This window comes from Papaver somniferum, unplaced genomic scaffold (assembly GCF_003573695.1).
Source record: "Papaver somniferum cultivar HN1 unplaced genomic scaffold, ASM357369v1 unplaced-scaffold_43, whole genome shotgun sequence".
In the NCBI taxonomy this organism is placed as follows: domain Eukaryota; kingdom Viridiplantae; phylum Streptophyta; class Magnoliopsida; order Ranunculales; family Papaveraceae; genus Papaver; species Papaver somniferum.
Genome location: NW_020646860.1, coordinates 618,365 through 638,325, shown reverse-complemented (window position 1 = coordinate 638,325; position 19,961 = coordinate 618,365). Strand labels below are relative to the sequence as shown.

Below are 19,961 nucleotides of genomic sequence, written 5' to 3'. Positions count from 1 at the left end.
GGACATCAATGCTCCTGCTTTATCAGTAGACGTTGCACAAGTTCTGACTGCTATCAAATGTTTCCCTAAGGGAATCTCATGTGGCAGAGATGGCCTTAGAGCGCAACATCTACTATATGCCCTGAGTGGTCCTGCTGCAGCTGTTGGTGAAGAGATCTTAACCTCTATTGCAGGTGTAATCAATTTGTGGTTAGATGGGAAATGTCCTTCTATACTAGGCGAGTACATTGCAAGTGCTCCATTAACTCCACTACTCAAACCGGGTGGTGGAATACGACCAATTGTCGTTGGCACGATATGGAGGAGACTTTGCTCCAAGCTTGCTGCAACTATCGTCTGTAAACACTTGGCTCCTTATTTTGGAACATACCAATTTGGAGTGGGTGTGCCATGTGGTGGTGAAGCCATATTTCACGCTGAAAATAGGCTGCTAGAGATGAAAGGTGACTGCAATACTAATACTATGCTTCTAATGGAATTTCAGCAATGCCTTCAACCTTGTAGACAGATCCACATTGATTAGAGAAGTTAGAACCCATTGCCCAGGCATATCTCGCTGGGTGGATTTTTGCTATTCAAAGCCTGCCAGGCTCTATTATAATGACTCCATACTCTCATCAGCTCAAGGCGTGCAACAGGGTGATCCCCTTGGTCCCCCATTATTTGCTCTAACATTACAACCTCTCGTCAATATGATTGCTAATAAATGTAAGCTGGATCTTCATGCATGGTACCTGGATGATGGCACCATCGCAGGCGATACAATGGAGGTAGCTAAGGCTTTGAACATCATACTGATGGAAGGGCCTAAGCGAGGAATACAACTGAACATCAAGAAGACTAAAATTTATTGGCCAACACCAGATCCAAGATCCAGTCAAAAGGGTGTCTTCCCAAGAGATATTAGTAGGCCATTAAGTGGTGTAAAACTCTTAGGCGGCCCTGTTAGCCTAGAATCTCAATATTGCAGTGATATTGTTCTTCACAGAGTGGATAAAACCATCCAGTTGATGCAGAAAGTACAGCAACTACACAATCCACAGTGTGAGTTGCCGCTACTGAGAAACTGTACTGGGGTTTCTAGACCCTACTTCGCAATGCGCACCACCTGCCCTACTCATCTGCACGCTGCCTCTACAATTTATGACAAGCATCTACTCCAATACTTATGGCGCCTAACGGTAAGAGATTGTGTTGGGTTTGGATTAGTCCAACAACGTTTAGCCACCTTGCCAATTAAGGATGGAGAGTTAGGCATCTATACTATGGAAGATACTTCGAAGTATTTTTATTTGGCTTCTCATGCTCAGACCAAACATCTGCAGGAAACCATTCTATAACTCTCATTGCCTGCTGATCTCAGTCCTAGTTACGTACTAGCTCTTCAATCATTCACTCAAGTGTGTGGATCACCTGCCTTCATTTCCAGCGTCATTGATGCCTCCCATCATCCCATGAAATCATTGGCTGCACTATACTTTGGCGTTGTTAAGGAACACTTACCTGCCAGCTTCAACCTAAATGAACGAGAATCGCTAGTCTGGCAATGCAACAGGCGTGAACATGCAATGAATTTTCTTAAGGCAGTTCCTATCAGTGGACTGAACCAAACTGTCGCACCAAGACAATTCCAATCCATTCTTAAATACAGGCTTGCCATCCCCTTCTTTGAGAATGTTAGCAGGTATTCCGTGTGTAACAAGCCGATGGATATTTATGCAAACCATGCAGTCCACTGTGCAAGTGAAGTGGGTTCAAAATTCAGACATGACATGGCTCGTGACGCTCTTCTTGACATATGTTACAGGTCCGGTGTTGTGGCTCGCAAATAAGTCTCTTTAGGGTTTCTTTCAAACTGTAACAAAGAACTCAAGCCGGCCGATATCATCGTCTATAATTATGAGGACGGTAAAGATGTATGTTTTCACGTCACCGGAATTTCACCTATCACTACCTCCAGAACACGTAACTCTCCTACGGGTCAAGCCATCACTGCAGCAGTGAGTCGTAAGCATACAAAATACTTAGATAAGTGTACGGCACATGGTTATGGTTTCAAGGCACTAGATTTTTCTGCCCTGGGTGAATTGGGAGATGACTTGGTTATATTTCTTAAGAGGTTGAGCAACTGCCTAGTCAGTCACGATGTTAATTACAAAATAGGCAGTTCTTTGTTCCATAGGCTAGGTATTATTATTCAAAAAGGTGTTGGCGCCCAGCTTGTTGCTCGATTGCCTTCTACTGACTTGTAATATACACATTATCGTCTTGCTAATAAAATGCCCTGAGTGGCTCATTCCTCAATAAATAAATAAATAATAATAAGAAGAAAAAGAACGGGCCCCTAGCTCAGCTGGTCATCCCCGTTCCCCAAAGTTTCACGCGTTGCAGGAGGTCCCAGGTTCGAGCCCCCAATGACGTCATATTGCAGGAATGAACATGGATGGTAGAATTAGCTTTCCCTCCTTGTGACACAATCTCAGCCTCCCCTCTCGTTTCGGTTCCCTTGGCTAAGTTACCCATGAGGCTCGCTGGTAGACTAGCACAGCAACCTGTTCAATTAATGTAGCAGTATTTTGTTGGAGCCTACATTGTTAGGTTTCCAACTAGTTAATGTAATACTCTATATCCTTCTTTAAATAATAATAATAATAATAATAATAATAATAATAATAATATTGGCTTTCATTAATTGCCATATTATCACAATATTAATAATAATAATTAATTGTCATATTAATTCTTAAACTGTTTACGGAGTTATAACTAATTGCCATATTAATTGCAATAACTTATTACGATGTTACCATATTAATTGCCATCCATACTGATTACGACATATTTATTGCCATCCATTAGAAAAACTAAACAGTTACATCGTTGCAAGTGCCTGGCTTACCAAAAGATTAGGTGCCACAAAAGTAGTGGAATGATTTGGGAACCACATTCCAACTAGCAAACATAGTTGTGGAAGGATTCGGTAACCATCTGTCGACTACAACATAGTTTCCTTAACTTATTGCAATTATGACATTAAGATATTTGGCTATTACAAGATTAGTTGCTAAATAGACTCACAACAATATCTTAATTTAGTTGCCATATGTCATAGCAAGTACCTGACAATTACAAAAGTTTAGTTGTTAGTATGTTTGGCAACTCCATAACAACTTATAAAATTATTGGGCTTAATTTACAACATTTAACTAATCACGTATTTGGCTACTACAACATAAGTTGCCAAAAGTATGCATGGCAACTAAATTTTTGTAGTAGTTGCCTTAACATTTGGAAACAACCCAGACGGCAATTTAGGCTTCGTAACTACCATTGGTTGCCTTTCTGTTTGACAACTAAAATCTCATTTTAGGCAACTAAATTGGTTTGGTTGCTATTGCTCAGATTTTTGTAGTGATTAAAGAGAGTATGGAGCTCTCCAAGTAGAGAGAAAAAGAGTAGAGAGAGTTTCTCTAATTCCTAACCAACCCAATTATCCTCATTCTCTTGTGGTAAGGATGGGTATTCATAGATCTCTTTGTGTCCAAGATATCTTTGTTGTCTATTGTTTCATCGAGATACAATGGTACTTGGTCAATATGGTACCTTCGCTGGCCGCTTCCCGTCTCCAATCAGACAATGCTACCTTAGCTTCCTCTACGTGCAATCGTGAACTGTTAAACCTCCGTACAAGTTGTACCTTCGTTTGTCACATACCTTCGCCAGTCAGAGGATGCCAAGTACTCTGAGCCCACGTGGTTGAAGACTGCGCCTTCGCACTAAAATATGTGCAGACTGCTCAGCGACCTCTGACAGACAGACACACCCACATGCCTATACTACAACCTATTTCTTAATAACTAAGAAATCTTGGTAGTGATTTGGTGTACTCCGTTGTATCGTTCTTTGCTACTCCCTCCTTTAATAATACGCCACACGTTGAGGGAGATAGCTTCATAACTAAGCATCTTAAGGAGAGATGTAGTGTGGGTTGTTGTAACATAATAAGTTGCCCCACCTTTAATATTGTGCCACGTGTTACAGTAGATTTTTGGTATCTATAAACATCTTATATGTTTGGAGGACCGAGTTATTTCCAACCGAGTGCTTTCCAATCGCCTAATGTTGTTCAACCAGTTGCCCCCCCTCCCCCCCTTAATAATACGCCACACGTTGAGGGAGATAACTTCATAACTAAGCATCCTAAGGAGAGATGTAGTGTGGGTTTTTGTACCATAATAAGTTGCCCCACCTTTAATATTGTGCCACGTGTTACAGTAGATTTTTGGTATCTACAAACATCTTATATGTTTGGAGGACCGAGTGCTTTCCAATCGCCTAATGTTGTTCAACCAGTTCCCCCCCTGGAAATTTAGTTAATATGTTGGCAGTTGGGGATATCCCAGGTCTTGGAGAATTCTTGACTCCAGATGATAACAATGAGGGAGTCAGCAATGAGCGACGTTAGAGAGATTGTAATTTTTAATTCTGCTACATTTATAATTTTAGTTTTAAAAATACGACGGTTTGACTTAAATGAAATTACATATGTTTAAAATTAAGTATTTTACATTAGCTTCGTTGAATTACATATGTTTTTTTTCCTGAATCACACATTTTATTAATTGGAAAAATTGGAGTTTAAAATATTACAGCCCATACAAAGCAGGAATTAAAAAGTATGTTACACAAAACAGGAAATTAAAAGCCCAATAAAGAAAACAATTCAAAGCCTATTACTTTTAACAGAATCTGAAATACTCCACATCAGGCATCTCTACTGTAATATAGAAATGTGGTCTTCCAATTATCAACTTCCTTTCTCCAACTGCTAAATTTGCTCATCTTTTGGCAACAGTATCAATAGAGAAATTGATTTCTCTGAAGCAATGTTGAAAGATGATTGAAGATATTCTGCTTACAGCCTTCTGCCATCTCTTCTTTATAAACCATGGCACCTGCCCTTTAAGGAAACCATCAATAACTGTCTTAGAATCTGAGTTAATGACAATGTTCTGAAGGTTCCATTCACCTGCCAATTCAGTAGCACAAAGCACAACAAACTTTTCTGCAATATGATTAGTAACAACATCAATTCCTCCTGATAATGCACCTATAACTTGACACTCATGATTCCTAACTACAACACCAAATCCATCTGCCCCTGGGTTACCAAAAGATGATCCATCACAGCAAAATATGGTATAACCTATAGGAGGAGGGGACCAGTAACAACTTTTGATACACTGAAACTTGCTGGGTCTAATTCCCAATTTAAAGAAGGTTATTACCTGAAGATCATAAGATTGGTTCCATTTATTACCCTTCATTCTGTAACCACCTTCAAATACCAGCTTTCTAATTCTTTTTTTGAATTGGAGTTCACTGGGCTTTATTTCCTCAAAAAATTTCTTATTTTTTGGAACCATAATTCTTTTATCACTGAACATGTTGTAGTAATCCATGATTCTCTGACAATGGGGCTTTTATTTTTTGCTGAGTTCCAAATGTCTTCAAATGAGCATGTGGGTTTAGTAGAAAAAACAATACATAACCAAGACCAAATGTTTCTACTAAAAGAACATTCCCAAAGAAGATGGCCCATGCTATCTTGTTCTTTTTCACAAATGCAACATCTGGAAACAATTTCATACCCATTTTCTAGCATGATCGTATCATCCACATAAAGACCATGTATAATTTTCCATACATTAATTGCTATACTAGGGTGAAGAAATGTGTTCCATATATGAGATGGACAATTCCATTTGGGTTCTTTGTGCCTTAATAATTCAATTGCAGAAGAGGTTGTGAACTTACCAGATAATTCACCAGTCCAGACCAATAAATCTTGCCCTCCTCCTATATCTGGTAAGTTTGATGACCCGAAGCAAGGTAGAATTTCATTTGGAATGCACCATTTTCCATTTTGAATAAGATCAGCCACTTTTAGAAATTGCATATTATTTATGGCATAAGAAGTATTGCCAGCATTTCCACTAAGAGGAGCATCTCCAATCCAGATATCATGTCAAACATTTATTTTCTGTCCATCCCCAATACACCATCTCAAGTTGTCTTTTAATGCTTCCCAAACCCATTTTAGACCAGGCCAAATATATGAGAATTTCCAGTTTTCATTCCATTTTTGTGCAAATATTTGGCTTTAAAGAACAATGCCCATTCACCTTCAGAGTTTATAATTCTCCACATCATCTTCATCAAGATTGCTCTGTTGATGACTTCAAGTCTTTGAATTCCTAATCCACCTTCACTATATGGAGTGCAGACTTTTTTCTAAGCAAGAATGATATATTTCTCACTTATCCATCACTAGACCAAAGAAAAATCCTTATTATTTTTTCACACACTTTGATCACAGATGCTGGCCATTTATACACAACCATATTGTAAATAGGAATACTTAACAAAAATGATTTTATAAGCACCAACCTGTCCTGAAAATAAAGGAGTTTCCCCTTCCAAGCTGCAAGTTTCCTTTGAAGTAACTCTACCATAGTCCACACAGTAGACACTTTAACTCTGCCAACAGATAGTATGACTCCAAGATACTTGTCATGAAAATTACTTAGCTCCATTTGTAAAATTTCCTTTATCTGATTTTTCCTTAGCAATGAGGTGCCATCAATAAACAGTTTGCTTTTCATTTTGTTGATCAATTGACCAGATCCTTTTTGATATTCATCCAGCAGCTTCATGAGATTAGTAAGAATGTGTTGGGTGAATCCCTTTTTTAATAACCATTGGCTGAATCAAACCTTCTGCCACCCTCTGGTGAATGCTTCTACTAAGAATTTCTTCCAAGATAACAAATAAGGTAGGAGATAATGGGTCTCCTTGCCTTAAACCCCTACCAACTGAGAAAAACCATGATCCCGCCATTCACCATTACAGATATTCTAGCTGACTCAAATAAAACTTTTAACCAATGACACCAAGAATTGGAGAAACCATACTTGCTTAGAACCTTGAACAAAAAAATCCCAACTTACAGAATCATAAGCTTGAGATATGTCAAGACTTAAGCCAACATTTCTACCCCTTCTCTTTTTCTTCATCTCATTGACCATTTCTGAAGCTAACATGATTTCTTCTTGTATGCTTCTGCCTTCGATATGAGCAACTTGTTGAGGACTGATCAGTTTAGGCAAAAGAGAGCTCAATCTTGTATTTATGATATTAGTGAATATCTTAAAGCTTACATTGCTCAATCCAATGGGCCTGAATTGATTAGGAGTTTTTGCACCATCTGTTTTAGGCAAGAGAACCAAAAAAATTCGAATTGAGCCCTTTGGGAATGAATTGTCTCCTCCAAACAAAACTGCACAGCTTGAACTACTTCATCTTGAATAATGCTCCAGCAAGATCTGTAGAAACAACCAGAGAAGCCATCATCCCTTGGATAACTGTCACGATCCATACTAAAGATAGTAGATTTTATCTCCTCTGCATCTGGTATGGCATCCAACATTTGTTGATCCTCCTCTGTGACTACATTTGGAATTACTTCCACCAAAGAATCTACTTCCTCAGTTTGTTGATATTGAAATTTTTCTTTAAAATGGTGCACTAGAGTTTCTGCAATTATATTTTGATCTGAAACAAGATTGCCATTGAGATCCTCCAATTCACTTATCAGACTTTTGGACTGTCTGATCTTCAAATTAGTATGAAAATACACAATACTAGAAGAACCTTCTTTGATCCAATTTATTCTTGCTTTTTGCTTAATCATAGTATTTAGTTGAACTTCTCTGCTATTGTAATCATTTTCAGCATCTACAAGGTTATTCAAAGCATTAATGTCTTGAGGATTTTGATATGAGATTGCCGTAGCTTTGATAACTTCTTCTTCAGCTTCTTTGATTTTAACATAAATATTACCAAACACAGATCAGTTCCACAGCTTGAGCACATTCTTTAATCTTTTGACTTTTTGTTGAAATACATAAGCTGGATCACCTACAATATCTTCAGCCCAACTTTGAGATACTACTTACATGAACTCTGGATGAGTTAACCACATTTTCTGAAACTTGAAGGGAGCATTTGAAGGTTTAGGAATAGTTGCACCCCCACCTAACAAGGGAGAGTGATCAGAAGCAATCCTTACTCCCACTTTATAAATCCAATCCTCATGCATTTGAAACCATTTATGATTATAAACATCTTTGTCTAAGTTACAAAGAATTCTCTTGTTCCCATGTTGATAGTTAGACCAAGAATGCATTAAACCTGATTTAGGGGCTTGTATCAATTCACAAATATTTAAACAATCATTGAATTCTTGCATTGATCTTCTACTAGCTGCTTTTCCACCAATTTTTTCATCCTGAGAAACAATAGAATTGAAATCTCCAATTGCTAACCATGGTTTATTTAAGTCACCGATTAACTCCATTTCATCCCATAGATATCTTCTTTGGACAACACCTACATGTGCATGAATACGAGAAACCAGAGCTCCACCAATATCTACAGTAATCATCTGGCTTGACATAGAAACTACCTTAGGTTTTGGTAATGTCTTATTCCAGAATAACCAGATATTCCCTTTTTTATTAGAAACTAAATTATTAATTACTTTATTTTCCATTTCAGGCAAATTAAGCTTACTACAGAAAGAAGCACTGCAAACTACTTTTGGCTCAACAATAAAAACTAAAGAAGGTTTAAACTGATTTATTAAAGTCCACAACTTATTTTGAGCCTTAGTCCTTCTAAGGCCCCTAAGATTCCATAAAAGAATTTTCATTGCAAAGATTGGAGGCCTTTAGTGCCTCCCTTTGCATTATTTCTTCTAAAATTATATTTACCAACAACTGGTTGAGATAATACCTTGGTATCCATTTTCATTTGTTTCTCCTGAGAAGCAGATGCTTGCTAGACTATTGCTGGCTTTTGAACTGCTCTAGACCAGGAAGTAGAAGGAATTTATTCTTCTGAAATAGACCCATCTTTGCCATTTATATATTTAATTACACTGTGTTCTAAAGCATTTTCTTTTACTATCTGTAAAAATTTTGCTGGTACAACATTTTCTTCCGCCATATTTTTTCCTTTTTCTTCATCATTTACATTTTGTAAGGAACCAAACATTCCTGAAGTTACAGTAACTGGATTCTCTATTTGCTGAAGAAGTATTTGGTAAAATGTGAATTGAAGTAACAGGAGTTTGGAAAATGTCAAAAGGCTCACTGATACTTGTTGATGTTGAAGTGTTATTACCTTTGACTGAATTGATGTTTGTAGATGTAACATTCCCTCCTGTTTGATGGTTGATACCCTTGTCTTGAGATGAAGTATTGAGATTTAAGTTTAGAGAAGATTTATTCCTTTGTGGTGTGCTGAAATCTTTTGAAGTAGTTTGGAATCTACATTCTGTTTGAACATGACCAATAATTTTTCATTTTCCACAGAATTTTGGTGGCTTAGTAAGGATTACATTCTGCATAAAACCTCCATATTTAGTTTTAATCCACTGTTTACTTGGTACCTTCTTTTCCAAATCAATGTTCACTAAAACTCTAGCTTAATGCCCATTCTCATAATTTACAGTTGCTTCATCAACCTTTACAGGCTCCCTAAGAGCCCTACAGATAGTAAATAAAGTTTTCTCATCCCAGTACTCCAAACTAAGACTTGGAAGATGAACCCAAATTGCTGCTGAAGAAGTTCTATGATTTTCTGGACGGAAATTCAGAATCCAATTTTTTATCCATAATACTTGATTAGAAACTTCCCATTTGCCTGCTTTAATCATGTTCTTATCTGCTTCATTGTCCAATTTGATAATGAAGAAACCTTTTCCTAATGGAATCATCTGACATTCTCCTTTCACTTTCCATTGACTTTTCGAATTTATAACAACATAAGAAAATTTTAAATAAAGTAAATTTAAACGACCAATAAGAGAGAATTTCCAAATAACACATCTAACTTCTGTATCATTGATCAGATCTATCGATGGAGCTTCTTCATAAGTCTTTTCTAAATCAACTATTGAATCCATTTCTAGATCTAGATTTTTTTCCATGAAAGAGTAACTAGTACTCTAAATAAAAGCTATGAAAGCGAAACTAAAACAAACAATGAAGAAAAGTAACGATCATAAGGTTAACCTGAAAAATTATCTGAGTTAATGTTGTTTAGCACTGAAAACGAAAAATAACGAAGAAAAAAATTTCCCTGAGTTGGTCGCCGATCCTCAGAGCGTAACTCGTTCCGATTCGTAATTAATGTTCCTCCAACCGATGACAATTGAACAACTCGAATTACATATGTTTAAAATTAAGCATTTTACATTAGTTTGACCGGTGAGAAGTACTAGGTGGAACAACAACTACAAAGAAGGGGTTGAAATTGTTCAACAGCTTAAGGATTTCGAAACATTTTTCGAAATGAAAAGCCACATTTTTCTATCTTCGTCATTCAACCAAAGATCTTGTTACCATCTCACCATCAGTTTCACCTCTCAGTCTATATCGATTGACTTGCATAGTTAAAGATACAAAATCATTTACTTCTTTCTTAATTATACCAAAACTATTTTCTATTTCGCATATAACACGACGACTCGGATTACGGGTGTCACTGCAGAACCCGTCGTGAATAACCCCCCAGAAATTCAACCATGGATAGTTTGCTGAAGCAAGCTGAGTTGGAAAATCGGGGGTCTAACAACACCACCCAATATTTCTCTTAGCAATCTGCATGGACTAACTCCGAAATACTTTGCTAGAGAATCAACTAGACAACCAGACTCAATCTAGATTAAAGTATCTCAAGGAGTCAATATCTCTCACTTGTTTTGATTTACTCAAGCTAAAACAATAGAGAATCTTTAATCAAATACAAGGAATAACTTGGACGGTACCAAAGACCAATATCCAAGGATCAATCAATATCAATCAACAACCAAAGGTTGGATTTCCTATTGATGATCTTAACGCACAACCTGTATTTTTTTAATTATATAAAATATGATGCGGAAAAGAAATAACACAAACACCAGAAGTTTTTTTAATGAGGAAACTGAAAATGCAGAAAAACCCAGGGACCTACTCCATATTGAATACACACTGTATTAAGACGCTACAGACACTAGTCTACTACAAGCTAACTTCAGACTGGACTATAGTTGAACCCCAATCAGTCTCCCACCGATCCAAGGTACAGTTGTACTGCTACGCCTATGATCCCAACAGGATACTGCGCACTTGATTCCCTTAGATGATCTCACCCATAACTAAGAGTTATTGCAACCCAAAATCGCAGACTTGATAATAAACAAATCTGTCTCACACAGAAAATTATATCAAAGGATAAATCCGTCTCCCACAGAAAAACCTTAGGTTTTGTTCCGTCTTAAGATATAAAATCAAGGTTGTTAGAGCATAGCTCGGTCAACCTCTTATGCGTTGTTATCTCAAGCATGTTTGTAAATGTTAGTGATCAAAAATATGAGTGTTGATTTCTAGCCTACATATCTAAGTCTCATACTAGGATATAAAAGTGTAGTTGAGCTCAAGGACTTCATGGCGATTCATCATACAACAACGAAGATCTATACAAGGGACCGTGGAACTTCATCAACAAAAAGGTATGTGGAGACTTGAACTTATATATCACTCTAAAGTCTATCTATTTTATCTCTTACTTCTTATGAAACAAAATTTGTATGCTATATAGACTAGATCATACACATTTGACATATCGAGCTGAGCATTCATTGCTTATCTTTATCTCGAAATCATGTGTTGGTAAAACGTTTCGCTTTGATCAAGTTTATCTTCACCTAGTGACGAAAGTCATGAAAAGTTTCAATCACTTTGAGAATTGCTCTGACATGAATCGGTCTATGAATAACGGCTATATAACGTCCTCTGAGAATGTCTCAATGATTGAAATGAGAGTTTAGATTACATAACCATGTATTCCTTGAACCGAAGTTTTTGAACTTTGTAGATCAAGGGAAATCGAAAGGATTGTAGAATTGGCTTTCCAAATCCGTGAACCGAGTCCGCAGACTCAGTCCGCGAACTGTCGGAAGTTCTCGACCGAGAATTTCTGCTGGATTTTCCAAAACTCGTTTTTGTGCTAAGTCCGCGAACCCAGTCCGCGAACTGGCGGAAGTTCTCTTTCCGAGAATTTCTGCTGAGTTTGGAAAACTCAACCGATTAACTTAATCCGCGAACTTGTTTGTGAACTTAAGAGGTTATGATCTAAAGATGAGCTCTGAACATGAAACATTAAATTACTAAGGAATGTTTTATGCAAACCGTGGCTATAATGTTCATGAGACGATTCAATCGAATCGAATCATCTTTGTTTCAGTTGTGTCTTGTGTAGTTACATAAGATCTCATAGCGATTGAACAACTCTTTAACTAGTTCATTTGAGTCAATTGAAATAGTTATGGTGAAGAAGAACAAGGTTAATATGAAATGCTCATACGGTCAACCTTTTGGGTTAATATGTTGTAACAATATACACGTACACGTTTGGGCATGGTTTTCGCAAACCCAGTAAACGTTTACCCAAGTGTGTGTGACAATCTAAGTTTTCGATCTAACGGTTGAGAAATATTAGATTGAATCTAAATCAGATTTTCATCTAACGGAGAATAAGGATTGCTTTGTAACTAAGGAAAAACCATGATTTGAAGGCTATATAAAGGAGACATCTAGCTTTGAGCAAAACTAATCCCCACACGTCTGTGTGATACTAGTGCGCTCTCTAGAGTCGATTCTCCTTTAACCTTTGGTTTTCTTCTCTAAAACCAGGTTAACGACTTAAAGACTTCATTGGTATTATGAAGCCAAACCGATACTACTTTTATCGTAGTTCTGTAATCTGATCTTGCATCTTCTATCGTACGAGTACAATAGATTAATTGGCTTGAGATCGTGAGAGTTATCCGATATTCAAGATAAAGAAGTCACAAACATCTTCGTCTCACTGTTTGTGATTCCTCGACAAACCGCCTGTGTAGTCAGGAAGGATTCTAGAGAGGTGATTGATTAATCTAGGCTGTTCTTCGGGAATGTAAGACCGGATTATCAATTGTTTCTTGTTCACAACCTAGGGTTTATCTGTGGGAGACAGATTTATCCTTTGATATACTTTTCTGTGTGAGACGGATCTGTTTATTATCAAGTCTGTGATTTTGGGTTGCAACAACTCTTGGTTGTGGGTGAGATCAGCTAAGGGAATCAAGTGCGCGGTATCCTGCTGGGATCAGAGGCGTAGGGGTAAAACTGTACCTTGGATCGGTGGGAGACTGATTGGGGTTCAACTATAGTCCAGTCTGAAGTTAGCTTATAGTAGGCTAGTGTATATAGCAACTTAATACAGTATGTATTCAACTGGACTAGGTCTCGTGGTTTTTCTGCATTTGCGGTTTCCTTGTTAACAAAATTTCTGGTGTTTGTGTTATTTCTTTTCCGCATTATATTTTATATAATTGAAATAATACAGGTTGTGCGTTCGTGATTATCAATTGGAAATCCAACCTTTGGTTGTTGATTGATATTGATTGTTCCTTGGACATTGGTCTTTGGTACCGTCCAAGTTATCTCTCTTTGATAAATACTCGCAGATTTCTATTTTCTTGAGTAAAGATCAAATCGAGAGATTGAGATATAAACTCTTTGATATATCTTTTAATTGATTGAGTCTGACTGTCTAGTTGATTCTCATAAAAGTATATTAGAGTTTGTCCATACAGATTACTGAGAGAAATATTGGGTGGTGTTGTTAGACCCCCGCTTTTTCAATTGGTATCAGAGGAGGAAAACACGTTTAAGACCTAACAAGTCCGTGTTTGTAGCGATCTGACTCTATGGACAGAGGTGCTATCTATATTAACGTACCACCAGTCTTCGATGGCTCCAATTACTTATGTTGGAAAATTGCTATGCGAGCTTTTCTTCAATCGCGTTATTTTCAATCATGGGTATATGTAGTGAATGGTTATAATGCGCCCGTTGTTGCAGCTGGAGACGGAACTGTTCCCAAGAATATTGGTGAATATAATGCTGCCGAGATTCTTGCTGCAAAACAGAATTTTGAAGGGTTAAATGTTATCATACATGCCATTGACCCAAGTCTTCAACACCATGTGTCTAATTGCATTAGGTCTAAATATGCTTGGTATATCTTAGAAACCGTATTTGAAGGAAACTCCAGCGAAAAGGAAGCTAGGTTTTAAAACCTTAATTCCGATTGGGAGAACCTTCGTATGGCAGATGAAGAAACATTTGATGAGTTTAATCACAAAGTGTCTAAAATTGTTAATGCATCTTTTGCTTCCATCTAGATACGAGTATAAGAAGCATGCCATTGTTGAGGGGAATAACCTTGATAATCTTTCCAGAAACACCTTGGTTGGGAAGCTAAAGATCTTTGACCATGAACATACATCCAAAGTGGTAAGGATGTTCCCTTTAAAGCAAAAAAGAGCACTAATTAAATTACTTTCCAAAGGTAAAAGTGTTCATGTCTCTGAGGATGATCAGTTTGAGAATGATTTTTCAGATGAAGACCTTGACAAGTCGGTCTCCTTGATCACAAGACAGTTTTAGGATCTTTTGTTGAAGAGAAGTAAACGGTTTTCAAGAGACAAACCTAGGTCATCAGACAAACCTCACGGTCGCGTACCTCCTAAAAACAGGAATGGTGACGAGGCTGATGACGAGGACATGCCTCAGTGCTTTAAGTGTAAGGGTTTTGGCAATTTTGCTAACGAATGCCCAAATCGTAGAAAATACAATGGGAACAAAGGTCTAGCTGTAACACTTGATGAAATGTCTGAAACCTATGATTCCGATGAAGATAGGAAATCAAGTGTAAGGCTCCTTGGTGAAAACACTGATTTTGATACTTGTAGCAATACATATATCAACCTCAATGGGTTAGGAGAAGAAGTAAACCCAATCAAGCTGGAAGATTCTCTAACTGGAAACCCTGGCAGTAGTGTTTCAGGATCTACTGTATGTCTAGCTGCTTGCACATCTCAGATGCTTGAATACTATCCAAATTTGACGTGCTCATTTTGTTCGATGAAGGGACACGAACTATCAAGGTCTTACAAATACAAGCACCAAATAAGGCACGCCAGCAAACTTGCAACGAAGAGCAGATCGATTAGCAAGGAAGCTGAAACTTGCTCAAAAGACCGTCGAGGTATGTAGGATCTTATCTTCGTCTAAGAAGTTGGTTTCCAAGGATATAATAAGACCATTTGAAAAGAAAATATGGTAAAATCGTTTTGATAGACAAAGATTAGTGGATTCCTCCCATGAGGGAAAAGATGGACAAATCGTTGTTCATCGCAACACAACTTGATTGTGTTGTTGGGAAAATCTTGTCTCATGTGCCTGTTCAAAAAGAGACAAGATTGAGTGCTGATCCAGGATTTAGAAGAGTTTTTCCTTCTTTCTTAGATTTGTTATTTTTGTCTATCAAATAAAAGAAAGGGTTATTATCGACAATTCTACTCTTTATAGGGTTATAGAGTTGGGCGTATACGAACCTGTCAATAGGTTTCGAATCCTACATTATTTTTTCCTTTTGACATCCTATATAAGACTTCTTGTTAATATAAGTGATTCATTCACACAAATCCAGTTGTTTATAACTGTTCTCAAAGCACTATGTCGTCAGATGGAAATGATGTCAACAGGATTGTTATGTCTTCAATCAAGGAAAAAGAAAAATCTCCTGGTTCTAAGCCCCTGAAAAGAAAAATAAAGAATACAAGAAAACCCAGGGCTGTTCCTTCTAACTCTCAGAAGTTTTCCGATGTTCTTGATGAGTTAAAGGAAATAAGAAGGGAGATTTATGAAATAAAGACATTCGTGTCTAAATCTTTGGAAATTCAGAGGACCCTAATTCTACCTCTTCAGCCAAGACAGGTCGTGGGTATTGGCATTTATCTCCATGAACCTTATGTCCCGATGGCTGTCGATAACAAGGAGTTCGGGAATGACAAAGAATTTCTCAAAGGAATTGTTGCATAGTATGTCTTCTTTTTGGATTTGTTGGAAGAATAACTAGTGCTTTGAATAACGATGATTGTGACTACACATAGATATTTTTGTTCTCATCTTCTCTTGTTATTTTTTAGGTTTATTGGTATTAAATTCTAAAAATATTTGGAGGATGATGTTATTGCAATATTGATCTATATGATTTTATGATACTGCAATTTGATTATGGGATATGTATTGTTTGCATCCGTGAACTTGAAGTCCCATATGCGGTTAAAATTAAAGTCGTTCATGAATTAGTATTCGTATTGATGAAAGGACGAATGGACTTTTGACAAATACAAAAGTTATGCCTATGCAGTCATGTATTTGATGGAAAATAGGATAAAATCTTTTGTTTGACAAGGATAAAGTCTATTATATGGTTATGATGGAAAATAAAATAGATCCTTGTATGTTATCCACGGTATTGATCTTCATTGATCCATCTTGTTATGTATTTCCGTGAAGGATCCATTGTGTGTCTTATGTTGAGCACGATACAACAAAGTCAATATTTCTTATTGGCTTGTTGGTTTTTCCATAAGATGTTATATGTTGAGCATTAGGAACTAAATTAATCAACCAGTTTGGTTATTTAGTTTGTACTCCATAAGTTTTCTTTCTTATATCGAGTACATGTACGGTTAAGGTTGTCATATTCTATGATGAACTTAGTCGGGGTTCCATAAGTTCTCTTATGTTGAGCCCAAAAATAATTAAATTGATTACTTCGGTGATTAGTTTGGTTTTTTGTATTCCAATTAGATTAATTATAGGTTCTCTTGTAATTAATCTAGTTGAGTTTTAATATATTTCACAAATTCTTGTGTTGAGTATATGGATGGCTATACTAATCATGTTCTATTGGTTGATGTAGTCGTATATTCCGTAAAGTTCTCCTTATGTCGAGTATGTGAACGATTAAGTTAGTCATCTCCGTATGATTACCTTAGTCGTAGCCCCATAAGTTTACTTATGTTGAGCACTTTCAATTAAATTGATCACTTTTGTGGTTTGATTTATTTGTGTATTCCAATTGAATTAATCATGGGTTTGCTTGTGATTAATTTGGTTGAGTTTTGGATGTAGAAAATCATTTCTATGGTTTTTGGCGTCCACATTAAAAAATCCTTCTTTTCTTTCGAAATTAAGGTCGCTCTCGTTGTTCTTTCGGGAATGACATCAAATGGGGGAGAGTTCTTTTGAACTTGTGCTTAATGGTAATATGTTGCGGGGTGTGTGGATGTGGAATTTTATAGGGGTTATCTTATATCTTAAAACTCCTTGATGAATGCATTTAGCTTCGGCTTTATGATTGCATCTAAATTAAGTTGTGTTAGAGTATAGCTCGGTCAACCTCGCATGCGTTGCTATATCAAGCATGTTTGTCAATGTTAGTGATCAAAACTATAAAGTCTTAATTTCTAGCATATTAGCTAAGTACTAGGATAGGAAAAGTGTAGTTGAGCTCAAGGACTTCATGGTGATTCAACGACAACGACGAAGATATACACCAAGCAACCGTGGAACTTCATCAACAAAAAGGTATGTGAACACTTGAACTTATCTATCACTCGAAAGTCTATCTATTCTTTTGTTACTTCTTATGAGACAAAAGTCGTATGCTACATAGACTAGATCATATACACTTGATATTTCGAGATGAATATTCATTGCTTATCTTTTACTCGAAGTCATGTGTTGGTAAAGCGTTTCGCTTTGATCAGGTTTATCTTCACCTAGTGACGAAAGTCATGAAAGTTTCAATCACTTTGGAAATTGCTCTGACGAGAGAGGTTTGTTGTTCTTCACCACTGAATATCGCCCTCTGAGAATGTTTTAATGATTGAAATGAGAGTTTAGATTATATAACCATGTATTCCTTGAACCGAAGTTTTCGGACTTTTTTGATCAAGAGACATCGGTAGGATTGTGGAATTGGCTTGCCAAGTACGCGAACCCAGTCCGCAGACTCAGTCCGCGAACTGACGGAAGCTCTCAACCAAGAATTTCTGCTCGGATTTCCCAAACTCATTTGTGTACTAAGTTCGCGAACTCAGTCCGCGAACCCAATCCGCGAACTAGCGGAAGTTCTCGACCCGAGGATTTCTGCTGAGTTTGGAAAAGTCAACTGATTAACTTAAGTCCGCGAACTTGTTTGTGAACTTAATATGTTATGATCTAAAGATGTGCTCTGAACATGAAACATTAATTATTAAGGAATGCTTTATGCAAACCGTGGATATAATGTTCATGAGCCGATTCTAATCGAATCAAATCATCTTTGTTTCATTGTGTCTCGTGTAGTTACAAAATATCTCATAGAAATTGAACAACTTTTAACTACTTCATTTGAGTTAATTGAACTTGTTATGGTTAAGAAGAACATGATTGATATGAGATGCTCATATGGTTGACCTTTTGGGTTATCACGTTGAACCAATATACGTGTACTCGTTTGGGGATGGTTTTCTCAAACCTAGTAAACGTGTACCCAAGTGTGTATGACAAGCTATGTTTTTCGATCTAACGGTTGAGAGATATTGGCTTGAATCTAAATCAGGTTTTCATCTAACGGTGGATTGAGTTTGCTTTGTACCTAAGGAAAAACCCTGATTTGAAGGCTATATATTGGAGAAATCTTGCATTGATCAAATATAATCCCCACACGTCTGTGTGCTACTAGTGCGCTCGCTAGAGTCGATCTCCATTAACTCTTGAGTTTCTTCTCTAAACTCGAGTTAACGACTTAAAGACTTCATTGGGATTGTGAAGCCAGACCGATACTACTTTTATCGTAGTTGTGTGATCTGATCTTGCATCTTCTATCGTACGAGTACAATCGATTGACTGGCTTGAGATAGTGAGAGTTCACCGATAGGCAAGATAAATAAGTCATAAACATCTTCGTATCACTGTTTGTGATTCCTCGACAATCCGCTTGTGTAGTCAGGAAGGATTGTAGAGAGGTGATTGATTAATCTAGGTTGTTCTTCGTGAATATAAGTCTGGATTATCAATTGGTTCCTGTTACCTTGATTTTATATCTAAAGATGGAACAAAACCTAGGGTTTATCTGTGGGAGATAGATTTATCCTTTCGATAGACTTTTCTGTGTGAGACATATTCGTTTATTATCAAGCCTGTGATTTTGGGTTGCACCAACTCTTAGTTGTGGGTAAGATCAGTTAAGGGAATCAAGTATGCAGTGTTCTGCTGGGATCAGAGGCGTAGGAGTACAATTGTAACTTGTATCAGTGGCTGATTGGTAGGGGTTCAACTATAGATCAGTCGGAAGTTAGTTTGCAGTAGGCTAGTGTCTGTAGCGGCTTAATACAGTGTGTATTCAATCTGGACTAGGTCCCGGGGTTTTTCTGCATTTGCGGTTTCCTCGTTAACAAAACTTCTGGTGTCTGTGTTATTTATTTTCCGCATTATATTTTATATAATAGAAATAATACAGGTTGTGCGTTCATGATCATCAATTGGGAATCCAACCTTTGGTTGTTGATTGATATTGATTGATCCTTGGACATTGGTCTTTGGTACCGTCCAAGTTATCTCTCTTTGATAAAGACTAGCTGATTCAGATTTCTATTTTCTTGAGTAAAGATCAAATCGAGAGATTGAGATAATAACTCCTTGAGATGCTTTTTATCTAGAATGAGTCTGACTGTCTAGTTGATTCTCTAGCAAAATATTTCGGAGTTAGTCCATACAAATTGCTAAGCAAAATATTGGGTGGTGTTGTTAGACCCCCGCTTTTTCAATTGGTATCAGAGCAGGAAAACACGTTAAAGACCTCATCAGTCTGTGTTTGTAGAGATCTGACTCTATGGACCATAATATCTCATTCGACGCTTCACCAGGAGTTAAAAACAACCGCAACTCTTTTTCCACGAATACCGC

The 19,961-nt window shown here is 37.1% G+C and overlaps 1 protein-coding gene across 1 annotated transcript; it reads right to left on the bottom strand.

Moving 5' to 3' along the window:
* Positions 1–4,838: 4,838 nt before the first annotated feature.
* LOC113342543 (ribonuclease H-like) lies at positions 4,839–5,426 on the bottom strand. The gene has a single exon (XM_026587054.1). The coding sequence runs from the start codon at positions 5,424–5,426 to the stop codon at positions 4,839–4,841; it is 588 nt and encodes a 195-aa protein (XP_026442839.1).
* Between the last annotated feature and the right edge of the window lie 14,535 nt (positions 5,427–19,961).

Bases quoted from the DNA above. Each gene is read 5' to 3' on its own strand.
- LOC113342543 (XM_026587054.1), bottom strand. From the start codon at position 5,426: ATGGTTCCAAAAAATAAGAAATTTTTTGAGGAAATAAAGCCCAGTGAA.